General features: G+C 34.4%; 1 protein-coding gene across 2 annotated transcripts in view; it reads left to right on the top strand.

The window, feature by feature from the left end:
* LOC107730782 (gephyrin-like) overlaps positions 1 to 18345 on the top strand; it is a 91911-nt gene that overhangs the window by 9883 nt on the left and 63683 nt on the right. For both annotated transcript variants that reach the window (XM_016541717.1, XM_016541716.1), the window contains exon 2: positions 14456 to 14534. In XM_016541717.1, coding sequence (XP_016397203.1) covers positions 14456 to 14534 — 79 coding nt within the window. The remainder of the gene's footprint in view (positions 1 to 14455; positions 14535 to 18345) is intronic.

Here is an 18345-nt window from a genome sequence, read left to right on the forward strand (position 1 = left end):
TATTTAAATATATATATATATATATATATATATATATATATATGCTCCAGATGATCTAAAGTGATATGATGAAAGGGAAAAAATGCAAATCTTCCTCCAGTTTGGGATCGGTATGGTTTTTAATGTTTTTGAAATAAGTCTCTTCTGATCACCTAGGCTGTATGTATTTGCTCAACAATACAGTAAACACAGTATTATTGTGAAATATTATTACAATTTAAAATAAGTGGTTGCTATTGTAATATGTTTTAAAATGTAATTTATTTCTGTGATGCAAAGCTGAATTTTCAGGATCAATACTCCAGTCTTCAATGTCACATGATCCTTCAGAAATCATTCTAATATACTGATTTGCTGCTCAAGAAACATTTCAGATTATTATCAATGTTGAAAACAGTTGCCAAATATGTTTGTGGAAGCAGTGACATTTTATTTTTCAGGATTTTTTGATGAATAGAAAGTTCAGAAGAACAGCATTTAGGTTATGATTGGTATTGTTATATGGACCCTGAACCGACCAAAAAAAAAAAAGAATAGAAAGAGATCCACAACTATTTTCTGAAGTAAATGTATGATGTTTTTCTATGCAAAACTCACTATTTTTTAATTCTGTGACATTTCTATGGTCCTTTTTCAATGTAAATACTATTTTAGCTATTTTTAAAGGGATAGTTCACCCAAAAATGAAAATGTGATGTTTATCTGCTTTACAGGATGGATGGATAGATGAAAGGATAACTAAAAGGAATGATAAAAGGATGGATGGATGGATGGATGGGTGGATGGATAGATGGATGGATGAAAGGATAACTAAAAGGAAAGATAAAAGGATGGATGGATGGATAACTAAAAGGAATGATAAAAGGATGGATGGATGAAAGGATAACTAAAAGGAATGATAAAAGGATGGATGGATGAATGGATGGATGGATGAAAGGATAACTAAAAGGATGGATGGATGGATGAATGGAAAAATAATATGATGGATGGATGGGCAGTAAGATAAAATGATGGATGGATAGATGGATGGATGAAATGATAGATTACTAAAATGACAGATAAAATGTTGGATGGATGGATGGATGGATGGATGGCTGAAAGGATAACTAAAAGGAAAGATAAAAGGATGGATGGATGGATGGATGGAAGGAAGGATAACTAAAAGGAAAGATAAAAGGATGGATGGATGGATGGATGGAAAAATAAAATGATGGATGGATGGATGGATGAAATGATAGATTACTAAAATGACAGATGAAATGTTGGATGGCTGGAATGACAGATAGATAGATTGATTGATTGATTGATTGATTGATTGATATCTTGGCCCAGAATCAAAAGGAAACAGCTTTAATAAAGAAAATGACACCATGTTTGAGTCGGGTGACAGTCCTGATGTCCAGTGCGAGGTGAACGTGTGCACACTCGGCTCAGTAAGCATTCAGCTTCTCCTTAAACACCGCAGACGTGTTTGATCCTTGTTGAATGACGTGGGAAAAGAGTAAATTGGGTTTTGGAGGCTTCAATCCTCTTCCCTGCCTAAATTTAACCTCTTTCTCTGATGGCTTGTCGGTTCCTCACTAACACCCACTCCAGTGCACTGGATTCTTCTCCATACGCTGTAAAAGCCACTGCTTATACTCGCCGGCTTTAAATAATAGAGGAAGGGGCTTTTGCAGGGCAGAATTTGTTTAATGGCAGGGGTGAATAATTCAGCCTCATCTACTCTCTGTCCTGTTCACTAGCACCATTATGAGAGGAGACACTCAGATCATGCAACCGCACCGCCAAATCTTAATGTCGGTCTCTGACCCCGTGCACCGGGTCTGGCTCGTGTGGCTCTCGGAGGGGCCGGCCTGAGGTCAGGGCTTTCAGGACGCTGATGCTGATGAACAGAGAGAGAGTGAGGCTGAACTCAGGTCTGCTGAGAGGAGCAGATATCTTCTCGTGAGCTGACGCAAAGGGTTTGGTTTGCCTTTATGAGTTATAGAGTGTAATATTGGAAAATCCTGCTTAGATGTTCAAATGTGCTGGAGGGTCAGGGATTTAAAGGGACAGTTCAGCAAAAAATGTTCAAACCTTTTTAAAATGTTATTTTCCACACAACATAAGCTCTTCACGGTCCAAAAGCACCATAAAAGTATCATTAAAGAGGTCCATATTTAAATATAACTGCTAGTTGACATGGAGTTGCAAAGTTACTTCTATTTAGTAGAATGTCTAAAGTGGACTATCAAAATAAAGAGCTACCAATCTTTGAGTGAAAATTGTAAAAATTAAATCCAATTTTTTTTTTTTCGGTTTAGTTCCAAATCGTAGGTTGCATGATGGATTTAGAGGAAAAACACAATTGTTCACGAAAGTGGCATTTATGTGACCAAAAGCTAAGAAAATGTTAACGTCTGCTGCCTGTTAAGCACCAATTTGGGAATCCGTCGACCAATGAGAATATAGCTAGAGTGAGAAAAACATGTTATAAATGTCTCGAGTGCAAATACAGAGAGGATCTTAGAAATGGGAGGGCTTAAAAGAAAGCAGGATGAAAAGCGAGCGAGAGGATGAAATGGGCAGCAGAGGATCTGCAGTCTTGTAGAGGTAACAGTGAAGCTGTGCTGTAATTGCTGATGTCGTCCGGAGAATTGAATGCGATGAAGGCAGCTGCTTACAGCCAGATTCATTAGGACAGCTGTGCTCAGAGCAGAGAGACAGACACAAGCGGAGAGATTGTTGTGTCTTGGGAAATAAGCTGATTCCAAAATCTGAGCGAGAGAGACAGCTAGAGTGGAAGCGAGAGAGACAGGGTTAAGAGGAGTCTCTCTGTCAGGGGAAATAAGTGCACTGCAGAGTCAGGAAACTCCAGCCATGAGCAGTGTGTTTGAAATCACAGATGCTGTAAAGCAGCGCTGCAGCAGAGAGAGAGCTGAGGGTCTTCCCTTACTGCAGTGTGCTGAACGCAGCCCACCACTGCATACTAAACAACAGCACACGTGACCACCGCAATACTGCACTTCACACGGCATACCCAACGACAGGAAATTAAGACTTTTCATCAGCAAGGATGCATTACATTGATTGAAAGTGACAGTAAAGACATTTCTAAAGTTGCAAAAGATTTCTATTTCAGATAAATGCTGTTCTTTTGAACTTTCCTGTTCATCGAAGGATCCTGAAAATAAAAATGGGTTTTCACAAAAATATGAAGCAGCACAACGGTTTTCAACGTTGATAATTAGGGATGTAACGATTCACTCAACTCAACTCACGATTCGATTCGATTCACGATTTTGATTTCACGATTCGATTCACAGGTTTTTTACAAAATGAGATTAAAGACAAATTATAAATTAAATGTGTCCTTTTATTACTGATTGGCTACAAGTTTGTTTTTCTAGTTGGCCCGAATCAGTTTTCTAAAGCGTTTTTGAAAAAATCGCTTACTCCACCTTTAAGAGGCAACCACTGCATTTTAATCATGATCCAAACAAAGATGCTGCATACATGCTAAATATTAGGGATGTAACGATTCACTCAACTCACGATTCGATTCGATTCACAGTTTTGATTTCACGATTCGATTCGCGATTATTGGTTTTTTACAAAATGAGATTAAAGACAAATTATAAATTAAATGTGTCCTTTTATTATTGCTTGGACAAAATACTGTACGTTTCTTTGTAAAATTGAAATATAACACTATAATAATATACTAATATAGCACTTGTAAATTATTGCTCTTTTGTTGGTTTTGATTGCTTCTACTGTCCTCATTTGTTAGTCGCTTTGTCTGTGCTCTTTCCATTTAAAATTAAAGGTGGGGTAAGCGATTTCTGGTAGCCAATGTTGACATTTGAAATCACCAAAACAAGAATCGTCACATATTTAAATCGATTTTCAACCGGCTCGCGGTTAATCGTTACATCCCTATTGATAATAATCAGAAATGTTTCTTGAGCAGCAAATCAGCATATTAGAATGATTTCTGAAGAATCATGTGACACTGAAGACTGGAGTAATGATGCTGAAAATTCAGCTTTGATCACAGCAATCAATTACATTTTAAGATGTATTAAATAGAAAACACTTATTTTAAATTGCGATATTATTTCACAATATTACGGTTTTTACTGTATTTTTAATCATATAAATGCAGCCTTGATGAGCAGAAGAGACTTCATTCTAGGACATTAAAAAATCTTACCGGCATAAAAATTTTGTACGTTAATAAGCATCGCCATACTAAACAAGGGCACTAGGGAAGGATCCTATGATTTTAGTTTTTGATCATATATGAAGGTGGATAAGGACTTGGGTCTCCAAATAACTAAAAAGCATTATAAAAGTATCATAAATGTGCACACTATGCCTTTTGGTGCTATTTTTCAAGCCTTATGGAGTCTTTGGAGCTTGATGAGCGCAGTTCCTCAATCACTTTCACTCTTCAGAAATACACCTTTTGTGTTCCACAAAAGAAAGATAGAGAGTCATATGGGTTTGGAAAGACATTACGGTGAGTAAATGATGACAGGATGGTTATTTTCAGGTGAACTGTTTCAGTATATTAATGATGTAGTTCAGTAACATCTGGATGAGTATTTGTGTTGATGGTTAAATCACCATATGTTCAGCTAATCTCAGTCCACACATAACATTCTCATCCTTTGTAAATCTACAAAACAGTGGCTTTGAGACTGACCTTTGACCCTGACTAAAACCACGTCGACCCCCACATCAGTGTATCAAACATCTGGGGTCGTCGTATCTATTTTGATGCATGATAATCTACTCATAGCATCTGCAGTGGCGTCCTCCATTAACGTCTCTCATTGAAATCTGATGAAATCTGAGATTCATAAAGATGCGTGATGGAAAACTGCCCTGAAGAGGGCCGTCGGGTAGATTTTAATTTTCATATGCCTGTGCGGGGGTGGACGCTTACGCTGGCAGTGTGTGTCAGTGTAATGTGGTTTAAATATGCAAGAGGCTGGCAACACTATAACTGCTGCTCATAGTTAGTGATCTGACATTAGTGCTCCACTAATGTTGTTTAATTTTGTTGTGATTTTGTCATTTCTATTGTTTGTTTTTTAAATATGTCTATATTAAATTTCAGTTTTTAATTTGATTATTTCACAACAGACTGAAATAAAATAAGTTATTAGTTTTTTTTTTTTTTTTTTCATTATTTAAACTAAAGATAATTTTATTTATTTAAACGTGTATCATTTGTATTATTTATTTTTTATTTCCATTAATTTTTTAATTTTTATTTCAAGTAATGTGATTTTTTTTTTATGGTTTTAATTAGTGTAAACTAAAGTGTAACAATGTAACAATAACTGTGCTCCAAACATGAAGGATTCCTCAAATCATGTGTCTTTTTTTTTTTATCAGGCCCACCATTTTCACTTGACAAACAATAAAACAGTGAAAAAAATGTGAACAGGCACATACATAAAATGCAGGGAAAAAAGATGTAATAATATAAACTATCAGAAAATAAAATATGAAATACATGAAGGGATAAAAGGTTTCCTTGGTTTTTCCATTTCTGAAATTTGGACATTTTTGGAGATAATTTTTTCCAATTGCTTCATTAGTCATTGTTCTTTCCATATTCACAGAGGAGTTGATGAATTATCAATAAGACAGGCCTTCATACAGATCTGAGAGCAGAGAAACAAAGATTTCTGTGAGAAATGAGTGAGAATGACAGTCGACTCTTAACATCCCATCAGTCTGATCTCTTCCATTGTCACAGGTTTGATTCCCAGCAAACACACTAGAGTCACTGGCTGTACGGATAAAATTGGGACATCCCTGATTTTACAAGCCATGATAATCAGGATTTATGGATTATGGAATTAAAAAACCAAATAGTTACTACTTGTTGTACTTTTATTTTTATTTGGGTAGATGACACACAGCATGTCCATTTATTTATTTATTTTTATTTATTTATTTTTACTCAAATTTCAAGATTAATGTTTAAGAGAAAGTACATATTTTAGGTCATGTAACTGGTCACTTTATTCACTTTGTTTTACTAGCTAACCTAAATTGTTCTGTGATGTGGGAAATGCATTGCTTTGCAAACGCATTTTTTAAAATTACAAATGTTCTATGTAGTCTCGTAAAGGTCTGATACAGACCTTATTCCTGATATCTTTTAAATTAGTCTAAATTTATTTTTACATTTTTAAAATTAAAATTCAAAAATAATGTTTCAGGAAATGTGCAAATTGTTGATCAAAGATATCTTTTTTTTCATCATTTGTAATCAGCCTTTTGGTTCAGCTTGTGATGTGGCAAATCCGTTTTGAAAGAACAAATATTCCATGTTCAATGTTTTTTAATTCAATTAAAATTCAAGATGAATGTGTAAGGTTAAAGTATATATTTTAAATGCTGTAACTGGACACATTCCATTTTTTAAGTATTTTTAATCACCTTTTTGACTTACTACTAGTTCTCTTAAATAGTCCTGCGATGTGGCAAATACATGTTAAAAAGTACAAATATTCAATGTAGTCCCATATGCAGATTTAATTAATATGATTTTTTTTCTTAAGCTTTCTTTATTTTATTAAATTACATTTTAATTAAAATTCTAGAATAATGTGTAGCTGAAAAGTATGTATTTTAGGTCCTGTAACTGGTCACAATATTTTAATTATGTTTTTAAATGATTTTATTTTTTATAATTTTGAATCAGCTTTTTGTATTCACTAGTTCACTTAAATGACTTTGTGATTAGGCGTATGTATGCAGATTTCATTTATTTTTTTATTCAGTTGTAATTCAAGATTACTTTGTAGGAGAAAGTATGTAAATTAGGTTCTGGTCACAATTTTTATTATTATTTTTTTTATTAATTTTTCATCATTTTTAATCAACATTTTTTAGTAGAATTAATTCATCTTAACTTTTTTATTCCACTGAAATTCAAGAACAAAATTTTCCTCATTTTTAATCCATTTTTTGTCTTCACTAGTTCACTTAAATTGTCCTGCGATGTGGTGTATATATTTTTAAAAGTACAATTATTCTATTTAGTGTCTCTATTAATACGAGGTCATAACAGCTTCATGCACAATTATCAATAAAAATGTATACTGTCATACCGCATTTTCACGTCAATGACCCATTTGCACTATATTTCATACAATATCATAAAAAAATACATGCAGCCCAGTGCATAGCTTTAAACATAAAGTTGTTGATTGGCAAAAGATCTTAACGGTGCTTTTTATACTCAATAAGTGCATGTGATGTCTTCAGTATAGTTTCATCGACATGCTGGTTATTACGGTGTGTTTAATAAGAGTGTTTTTGGGCGCGTGTTTGATAGCTGCTGCGATCCCACTGTGGACCCCGTCGCTGCTGCTCTCACAATGAACAAGGTTGCTAAGATACACTGGGCTTATATTAGATTATCTTATCTGCTGTTACTATATTTTCCCCAGCACCGTGAAACCTTTATTAATTTGGAAATTTACCCAGCTGCGGAATTAAGAAGCTGCTATGTGTACAGCAACGCTCTCTCTCTCTCTCAGCTGGACTGCTGGGTGCAGCATCCAGAACTCCCTCAGGTTTAATGTCGGCCCCTCTTTTGTACAAAGCCTGGCTTGCTAAACAGCAGTAAGCCGCTGTAATCTACATCCCAGGGGCCTCTGGCTCCATTTGATACCCCACTAACCAATAAGACATGTGAGCGAATGAAGCAATGATGTCATCTCCTGCTGAAGCCATTGGTGGAGCGCTGATATGGAAGGCCGACGGGGCCAAAAGTCATTAACGGAACGCGTGAAATTTTACTGTGTTAATGTGGCAATTTTGAACACATTTCTTTTGTATGTGTAGACACACACATTCTAGCTGTATTAAAGCTTCCGTTTTTGCTGTGGTTTTTTTGTATGTGTAAAGGCGCTCAGTTTTACCGCGTTTAGACAACAAATTTAAAAACGCGCACATTCTGGACGTGTTTGAATGTGTAATACTTTTTAAAGATAAAACCGTCTGCTAAATGATTAAATGTAAATGTAAAGCAGATTTACCTCTAAAATAATTAACACATATTAATCCTTTCTTTAGTTTATTCTTTATCATTTGCTTTACTGTTATCTACTGCGCTACAGTAAATTAATTAATGTTTCAATGTAAATTGAAACATTATGTAAAAAAGACATGTAAAAAAGACTTTTCTATCTGAGAAAGAATGTTGAAGTAAACAACTAAAAAGGACATGACAAATCATGACTTAAGACTAACATCACACATGCATCATACCCATGCATTATCCCTCATGAACAAATATAACGTCTGATGTTTGCATACATGCCATTACAACATCCTTCATGAATAAACATGACGCCCGATGTTTGTATACATATATACCAGCATACCATTGCATCACATATGCAAATTTAGTCTAAAATACAGCAATTTCATTGGCTGCTGTGCATGTTGTTGTATTAACACAGAAAAACATGCATTTAGACATCCATTCTTTTGGCCCCATCTGCCTTCCATACATTGAGGCCGTAACCCCCGTGTTTGTTATGTTTATTGTGGGCCAGTTCTTTGTGTTTATTCAGAACGAGGTGAGAAAAACCTTGGAAAATGCTCCCGGAGGAATGAATATTTCCTCATAATTAATGCACAAGAGGCCACGTTAAGGTATTTTATCGGTAAACACACAGTATTGTTAGGATTACCTCTTTATTTTATGGCACTGTGCGTACAGCTCTTGCAATGTAAGTGGAAATTAATCTGCTAGAGTTCTAAAATATTATTCAAATCACTGTTTTAAAGTTAGTTTAACAAATGTAATACAGATAATTTAATACCTGAATGTTTTTGTGCTGCTGGAAAGAAACATACTGCTTACTGCATGTACTGTAACCTGCATGATTACCTGTATTGTTGCATAATATAACCATTATCCATCCAGGTATAGTCTGTTAAATTCAACTATACATGAAGATATTGAGATATTCTAAACATTATTATGAACATATGCATTGTGAAAAGTGCTAAATAAATTTGATTTTAAAGTTGATTACTACTGAAATTATGAAAAAAGTTAATATGAAACCGCAGCATGCAACGATGAATATTTCAACCAGTAGTATGCTACGTTGTTGCCACATGACTTCATTATTATATAATCAGTTACCATACAGTGATTTTGCATTTTTAATCCAATGTCAGTTTTAAGTTTTGGCAACAAATTATCAGATCATAGTTGTTATTCATCACTGGTCAAGTTGAGAGTTACTGGACATTTTGCCAAATGTAATAAGCAATAGGAGTGGTGTTTAATGTATGCCAGTGTTATTTTAATATAATTAATAGACTGTTATAGGTTTTGTTGATACTTTGAATTAGATTTTATTGTGAGATTTTCTGAAATTGTTAGTCATTTTGTTTTTTGTCATTTGTTTTTGTTATTTTTATTAGTTTTTTATGTTTATATATATATTTTATTATTTATTTATTAGTTTTAGTTTTTTATTATTTTAGCTTTTATAGGACTTCACTTGTTTTCGGTTAACATGTTTTTTTTTTTCAGGTAAGTAATTTTTTCTTGATTATCTATGGTTTTAGTTTTAAAGTCTTTGTAATTTTGTTGTGTGTTTTTGTAAATTTTTTTATTATTTTAAAAATATATATATTTTTTTTTATATGTCTGTATAGTTTTTATTTATATTTATTCGTTTTGGTTTATTTAGTTTAAGTTATTTTAGTACCTCAACTTAGTTAACATTTATTTAGTTTCAGGTAACATTTTTTTATGTTTTAAAGTTGTAGTAATTTTGTAATTTTATTCTTTTTGGAATTTTTTTACATTTCTTTGTAGTCTATAGCCCTTTTTATTTATTAGTTGGTTTATTTAGTTTGAGTTATAAAATGAGAATATCGAAATAAAATGAGAAATGTTGCCTTGACTTATTTCTTTAATAAAATAAGTAAAAGGTTTGTATTTTATTTTATTTTAATTAATTTAACAAGTTAACATTTTGTTTCAAGTAATGAAAATGTTTTTTATAGTTTTAGTTAATGACAATAACCCTTATCTTGCATTAAAATTGATATAGTGTGATTAGTATGCAGAGTGAAGAGGTATGAGAACTCTACTATTATGAATATCATGGTAACCTTTTCCATCTTCTTGACACTACTATAAAACATTGCTATTATCATGGATTTTTCATGCATTGCATTGGTCGGGAACAAAATCATGTAAGAAGCTCATTTGGGATTCTGTCACTTTAACTGCAGTCAGAAGCAGCGCAGAGAAAGCCATTGTTCGTCCATTTTCCCTCAGACGCCGTTGTTTCCTGTTTTTCCGCAGGATTACCTGTCATTGGGCTCTTTTGCGGCAGCATTCGTATATTATATGCTTTCTTGCCCTGGGTTCAGCATTGATTAATTAATCCATTCCTAATTATCTCATTGAGAGCTTCGATCGGCTCATTTCCTGTTGCTTTCGTCCTGTGTGCTGATCATGTTTCCCTCACCTGAGCACGTGTCACCCCAGTTCTGTAACTCTTGAAGGAAATATGAGACATAATGAGGCGTGACCTCGTGAAAAATTAGCATAATGCAATTAACAGCAGTCTGACATAAAACATTTGCTTGTTTCTGGTGGGACTGACATTCATTCAAGATTCAAGGTGTTTGCCTGTGTGAAACTTGCTGTCGTGATGCTTGATGATGATGGTTTTAGTGTGGTTCTAGTCTTGGATTGACATTACTTAGGGCCACACACTGAAAAAATAAATAAATAAATAACAATGGTGTAGAAACAATTTTCCCTCAAAAATTGCTAGTAAATTTAACTGTTCATTACAAAGAAACTGCAGGTAACACGTTGAATTAAACATGACATTTTGAAGTAGAAAGACTCGAAAACCATTTTTCCATTTGTTTTATTTCCGACTTTGAAATTTTTTATTTTTTATTTATTTCGTTTTTTCTTTTCACAGTGTATGAAATCATGAATTTTTATGCATTTTACCCAGAATTTTTTCCCCAAATTCTGTTTTCCAAATTCAATTTCCCAAATTCTGACATGGAAGAAAAATTATTATTATTATTATTATTATTATTATTATTATTATCAGTACTCTCTACTGTACAATAGTAATACATTTCTGTCAGCTTTTATTTTGGCAGGTCGTAGTGAAGACCTTTGTGTTTCTGTGTCCGTATCACATTTTGAATAATTATACAATTCATCAACAATTTGCCAAATTCCGTGACATTATACTGTAAATTCAATTTTTATGACCGTAATTTGTGATTCCATCTGGATTTTCCATATTACAGCAAACATAGGGGCCTAATTAATGAACACTGTTTTCCAAAACAAATCTAAATCTCTTCTGCTAGTATGTACTACTGCTAGAGACAATCAATAGTTTTTGTAACAGCATGCTAGCATAGATAATACTAATTTATGCATTATATAGTTTGTGCATTGTTTGAATCAGTGCATGTGGTCCGTCAAGTGTGCTTACTATGAAGTGGCGCTCTCTGTCCTCATTCAGACTGATAACTGATAACTCTCAGAGCAGATGAGGGTCAGGTCAAAGGTCAGGCGCTCCATCTTGTCCCTGTTGCAGTACAGATGGAGAAGCAGCAGGACTGCGTTTACTGCAGCGTTCGCATTGGGCCTCTGCTGGACCTGTTCCCTGTCCTGGAGCCATACTGCACGGCCTTAACTGAAGCCCAAAACAGCGTGCTCTGATTACTAATTTTACATTTAGCTGATGCTTTTTATCCAGACAGACTTACACCCTGTCCCAACAAATCCGGGCATGATTTGTCTGTTCACACTGAAAGCAAAAAAGCTGTGCTGTGGTTAGAGATGCTCACATCTGGTTTGGAGTGTATTCTAAAAGTTTAAAATACAGTAAAAAAAATTTATATTATTACAATTTCAAATAACTGTTTTCTAAGTGAATATATTTTAAAATTGAGTTTCTCACAATTTCGAGTTTACCTCTCATACTTTTTTTCCCCACTATGGAATAAGAAAATTGAAAAAAAAAGTTCTGAATTCTGAGGGGAAAAGTCTGAATTGTTAGATTTTTTAAAAATCACAGTTACATAAATGAATGCATCTTTGCTGAATAAAAGTAATAACATCTTTTAAAAAAAACTTTAATAAAAGTGCTTTTGGGTTTCATTAGCAAACATGAACAGACTGCAACATATTTCTGGATGCCTTGCAAACCGGTTTTCTTGCATTGAAATATTTCCTGTTAAAACATATTGATATATGTATTATTTTACATATTGTTGGGCCTGTGCAGTTCATGGCAATATTAATAAATAGATAGGCTATGCTTTGTAACACTTTAAGCCTTTATGTATAATGCATTATAAAGGTGTTCTTTGCAATGTGCAATGTATTTTCATAAATAATTGTAACTAAAGTTAAAATGCATTATAATATATGTTGATTACCTGATATATCTAAAATATTTTTGTCATGTTTTAATGCATTATCATTTTTAAAGAAAATTTTTTTAAAAAATGAATAAATGAGTATTATAATGTCTTATAAGTATAGTCACAATTATTCATGAGATCATACAATGCATTACAAGGTGCATTACAAAGCAAAATAATGCATTAAAATACTTTTACAATGCATTATATTTAAAGGCTAGGTTAAAAATGCTTTGTTAGTTTTAAACCATTGTGTTGTTGTTATTGGGAGTCCAAATGGCCTCAAAGCTACACTGTAAAAAATTATTGTGATTTTAACAGTAAAAGACTGTAAAATGCTACAGTAAAAACATGTTAACTGGTTAACAGTAAGTTGAAATGCACTAAATATCAATTTCTGCTTCATGGAGTCTTTAAAAATCTCAACTATGGTGCAGGATAGAAAGCATGTCTGTGCAAAGCATGTCCTGGACCTTATTGAGCTCCATCCGCTGGGATGGCCGACAAAGCAGGAAACATGTTCTCTCGTTTTCTTTCTCTCTTCTTCAGTATCTCGTGTCTTTCTCTGTCTTGCACTGGCTGCATTAACATTCCTTTGAAGCCTGATTCCAGTGCAGATCATCATCTTCCTCAGCATCTTTATCTGTCTCTCCTGATCTGCTGTTTGAACTCTCTCTTTAGCTCAGAGTCGTAATGAAGGCTGCCTGTGTAATCCAATGCATTCTTTAAACCCAACATGAAACCAAAATGTACTTTCTCAATGCATATTTCTGTTCTTATTGTTAAGGATTCGGTGCATATCATGCCAAAAATAAGCATCATGTTGCTCGTATGTTTCCTGAAGGGGGTTAACAGAATGAAACTGACCTCAGCACAGATCATGTGTGTTTGAGCTGAACACAAAAGCCAGCTTTTCCCTCTTTTTTTCCCTTTATGTGTTTTTTCTTTTTCTTTCTCTTGATCTTTTCTTTCATCATGTGTTGGTGCATTACCTCTCTAGGGACCGGCCTGGTTTGAAGAGCTCTTTGACTCTCTCACTCTTTTCCTTTTGCTTGTGTCACAATGATGACTCACGGACGATTACTAAACTCTCATTGGATGCAGCAGTTGTGTGTGTGAGTGCATGTATGTGTGTTTTGTCATTTTTATTTTATTTTAATCAAATAATAATAACTCTGTGTCTGCTTTCTTTCTTTCTTCAATTATTTAGTTAGTATGTTCTTAACTTACAAAATTAACCCATATTCACAATTCACCTGTTTATAAAATGTTTTTAATATGATTGTATTTGTTTCCTAAAATAGTTTACTAAAAACAGTTTGTTAATTTGAGTTATTCTAATTATGTTTAGCTTGAAAATATTTTGTTGGGTTGAAATTTTTGTTTTTGAGTGTGATTTATCTATAGAGTAACTTTTAGAATTGAATACAAATTAAAATTCATTTCTGATGTAACAAAAAGCTTTTACATTTGAAAAGTTATTCTGATAACAAACCTTTTTTCTTTCATTTCAGTCTCTTAAATACATTTTGGTATCCTTTGACTGAAATATGGTGGGTTGTGTTGAAAAATCTGTCCATTCCAAAGATTTAATAATGTTTTTGAAAGATGTCTCTTTATGCTCACCGAGGCTGCATTTGTTTGATCAAAACACAGTAAAATATTGTGAAATATTATTACAATTTAAAATGCCAGTTTTCTATATGAATATATATTAAAATGTAATTGATTGCTGTGATCAAAGCTGAATTTTCAGCATCATTACTCCAGTCTTCAGTGTCACATGATCCTTCAGAAATCATTCTGATATGCTGATTTGCTGCTCTAGAAACTTTATTATTATTATCAATTTTGAAAACAGTTGTGCTTCTTACTTTTGTGGAAATGTCACTTTTAGTCGATCTGAACACTGAATGTTTATCTGTAATTCTACCTCATTTCTAATCATCTGGTGTCTGTTTAAAGCATGTATCTGCTCTCTCTGTTTGTGTTGCAGTAAGCGACAGCTGCTTTCACAATCACACTGAGGACCGCAGCGGGATCAACCTCAAAGATCTCGTGCACGACCCTTCCTTGTGAGTGACCGTCACAAAATGCACACACATTTTACTCTTAATAGATGTCCCTTGGTGCTTTTCGAGTTATTTAATGATGTGTTGCACTGTATCATGCTGCATGACTTCAGTGGCCTGTTAGCTTCAGCGCTCATTTAATGAGACGTTCACGTCATGCTAATCACTGAACGCTTGTCAAGAGTTCAGGATGTTTAACAGCGGCCTGCAGTTTTACATGCAAAACATGTGGTCGCATTGAACCCTTGATGGATATTAATGTCAGAAGGACTCATTGTCACGGTCACACTGCGCGGTAATGAAGTGTCTTTGCTCATGTCGTTGTACGGGAATGAAATGGGTGTGAAGCATATCAAACAGTTTAACCACGTCTCCACACTAATGCATACAGAAAATCAGTTGATTTTATTATACTTTACATTTGCAAATTTACTAGCAGTTTCTGAGTGAAATTTGTTTTAAAATAAATCCTTTTTCAGTGTACAGCATTAAACTCTATAAACATGTGAATGATGCAGAATATGGAGTCAATTTAATCCATCACAGTTTGACTGGATTGTAAAAAAAACAGTCTGATATTATTCATGAATATTTATTTTTTTATTATTCCTGGTTGCATCTGCAGAAAACACTTTAAACAGCGAGTTATTGTTTTTTGGGAAAAGATGGTGCACATGTTTTTTTCTTTAGCGTAATCTATGCTGATCATACTCAACAGGACCAGCAACATTTATTAAAGGATATTTTATACAAATATAAGGATTCATGTTGTTTTAAACCCATGTGACTTTGTTCTACAGAAAAAAAATCCCATCCTTGTAGTTATTAAAGCTCTTTGAATTGTAAGTATTTTAGTCATTTTTCACCCTAAAATCTCAACTAAAAACAAAAAAGCAACAAAAAAATATATATATTTTTTTTACAACATTTTTAAGATATGGTTTGGTGCAATCATTGTTAATGATGCATCCATTTTTTTTTCCTTTAAAATAATATACATTACTGAAATGCTGATCATGCACAATCAGTGGCGGAGCCAGAGGGGTGTCCAGGGTGACATCTGATCGGCCACCCCAGTAATTAATATGCTATTATTTCATGTTCTTTGTTTAATCGTACTGAAAGAAGCGTTTATTTTAGCCTTGAACGCAAGGATGCGATGCATCTGGTGTTCCACATCGCACTTCATCGCATCTATTTCAAGCCTCTCGCGCCACACGTTCATTTTCTTACGGAGTGAAAACATCGCAGAGCAGAGAGGCCACAGACAACGAGCTGACAGACACGACAGAGCAGGTCACTTCTGATAATAGGAAACAAAGTCTCAGCATTCAAATTATGTTAGAATTTCAAACGATAAATACCGTTTTGGAGCTCTTTATTGGCGTGACGGTTCACATGTGCTCCCGCATTGCCTCAGTTCAAGCGAAGCAGGAGTGCATTATATAATTAGCATGAAATAAACATCGAATGCACATCCGATCCATTTTAAAAGATACACTACAACTTATTGTATAGTGTCTCATGTAATCACGCAATGAGTGTTTCAATCGCGTTAAGACAGCAGCTATAAAACATTGTCACATAACTGCAGAAATTCCATTCAGTGTCCAAGTAGCGAGAAAAATGTACACTAGAGAGTAGAAGTTTGCAAAAATTACGTTTTTTATATACAGTATATACTCATATAATTGCTCTTTTTATTATAATTAATCATGTAAAGATATAACATTATTATAAAAAAAATGGTATAATACTTGTATACAAATCAGTTGTTACTTTTGACCTCACGATAGGGTTCCCTGTATAATTTATTTTAGAAAAATTTAGAAAAAATAACATACTTAATTGCAAGCTTGTTAATTATTCCTGAATAATTCTCACTCCAGGCTGAACTCAAAAGTTGTCAGCCCTGTTTGAAGTAAGTTGAAGTTTTAGGTTTCCTGAACAGCATTTACAAAATTCACTGTAGCCTGCAAGGTAATCTTTTGCTCCAACCACTAGTTAAATAAAAGAAATAAGTTAAGGCTGATGATACACGGGGCAACTTTTTGAGCAATCAGGTGAGACACAGGGCCCACGACCGATCTAAATTATCCAGATAGAAATGTGTTACCTATTCTTAATGGGAAAGTGCCCAAGCAAAATTGCTCCAAAAGTTGCCCCGTGTATCATCAGCCTAACATTTGAAGTTACGGTATGTTTAACTTATGTGGGGTAATGTGAAGTATGCAATCATATGATTTATTCATGCTTTTTCATGCCCGGTTGGGGTAATACACTGATATGGACCCCCTGAATTAGCCTTGGCCACCCCATCTATAAAACTCTAGCTCCACCACTGTGCACAATAGGACCAGAGACGTTTATTGAAGGAATATTACATGCAAAAATGAGGACTCATGTCATTGTAAACCTGTATGACTTTATTCTATTGACAGAAATCTCATCCTTATAGGTACAAACGTTCTTTGAGTTTGATGCATTTGGGTGAATCTTATTTTTCACCCCAAATCAATAAAAACCAATTAAAATGAATAGATAAAAAAATAAAATAAAATGAAAATGAATTTTTTAAGAGCAAACATTACAATAAGCAACTTTTTAATATAACATTTTCAAAATATTTTTTTTGCTTATTTATGAAATGTTAAATTGCTCAAACATGGTTGCATTATAACTGGTTAATATGCACAATAGAACCAGACACATTAATTACATTTACATTTAGTCATTTATGTAATGTGGTGTTTTGGGTTATGTTTCTTGTTCATGTTTTCATGTCTTTTATTTTGGAGTTTAATCATGGTCCCTGTTTGTGTCATGCTTCCCTTGCCCTTATGTATTCATGCCATTGGTTCTCTTGTTCATTGTGTCATGTTCTGATTGGTTGTCTAGGTCATGTGTCTTGTTTCCCATTGGTTTGTTCTTGTCATGTGACCCTCTAGAAGGGAAACCGGAATTAAAGAAAATTAAATTAAAGAAATATACCCAAAAATGAGGATTCATGTCGATTTAAACCTGTGTGACTTCTATGTAAAAAAAAGTAGTTCATATGATTTCAGCACCATATTTAATGTCTTCTGAAGTCATACTGTCTGATGCTTTTGTGCGAGGAACAGGGAATTTTAAGTCCTCGCTGTTTGGAATAGTGCACAAGCCATAAGGATTACCTATATAATAACTTCCCTATCTGTCGGTCACTACGAGTTATGTCGTGACTCGACATTATGGGGTCTTACTTGGGAGCCTAAATCCTCTCTGATTAAGAGAAAACGCCAATGATATTTGGCTAGTGGATTTTGCATACCTGAGCCACTCCCCATGCATACGGGTATAAATAGGCGACAGGTGCATCCACTCATCAGATTTTTGTTTCAGAGCCAAGTGAATGAACACAGTTCGAGATTCACCAGGCGAATTCTCTCTGCTGCTGGAAGAAGAGGCTGTTCTGGGTGGCGTTACAGCACAATCAGTGGCATCCCTGTTAATTTAGAGATTCCCCTGGGTGCTTCATCTAAAAGAGCAGTTTCTGATAGCGGACAGCTCGTGTCTTTTTAAAGATGTCGTTCCGTCCATGTCCTCTTGGTTGCGGTCGTTTCCTATCCTCTGTCGACAGCCACGATCGTTGTCTTCAGTGTCTGGGCATCCAGCTCGCTGAACCTGTGTTCGTGGATGGTTTATGCGTTCACTGTGAGCGTGTAACCATGGCAGCGCTGCGATCGTGTCTCTCTCTCCTCACGGGGATGGGAGGGGCTCCCTCTGTCACTACCCGCGCTGGCTTCTCTGCCGCGAGCAGACAACCATCGTCGAG

Source organism: Sinocyclocheilus rhinocerous, unplaced genomic scaffold, assembly GCF_001515625.1.
Source record: "Sinocyclocheilus rhinocerous isolate Xijiao unplaced genomic scaffold, SAMN03320098_v1.1 scaffold2082, whole genome shotgun sequence".
Classification (NCBI taxonomy): Eukaryota; Metazoa; Chordata; class Actinopteri; order Cypriniformes; family Cyprinidae; genus Sinocyclocheilus; species Sinocyclocheilus rhinocerous.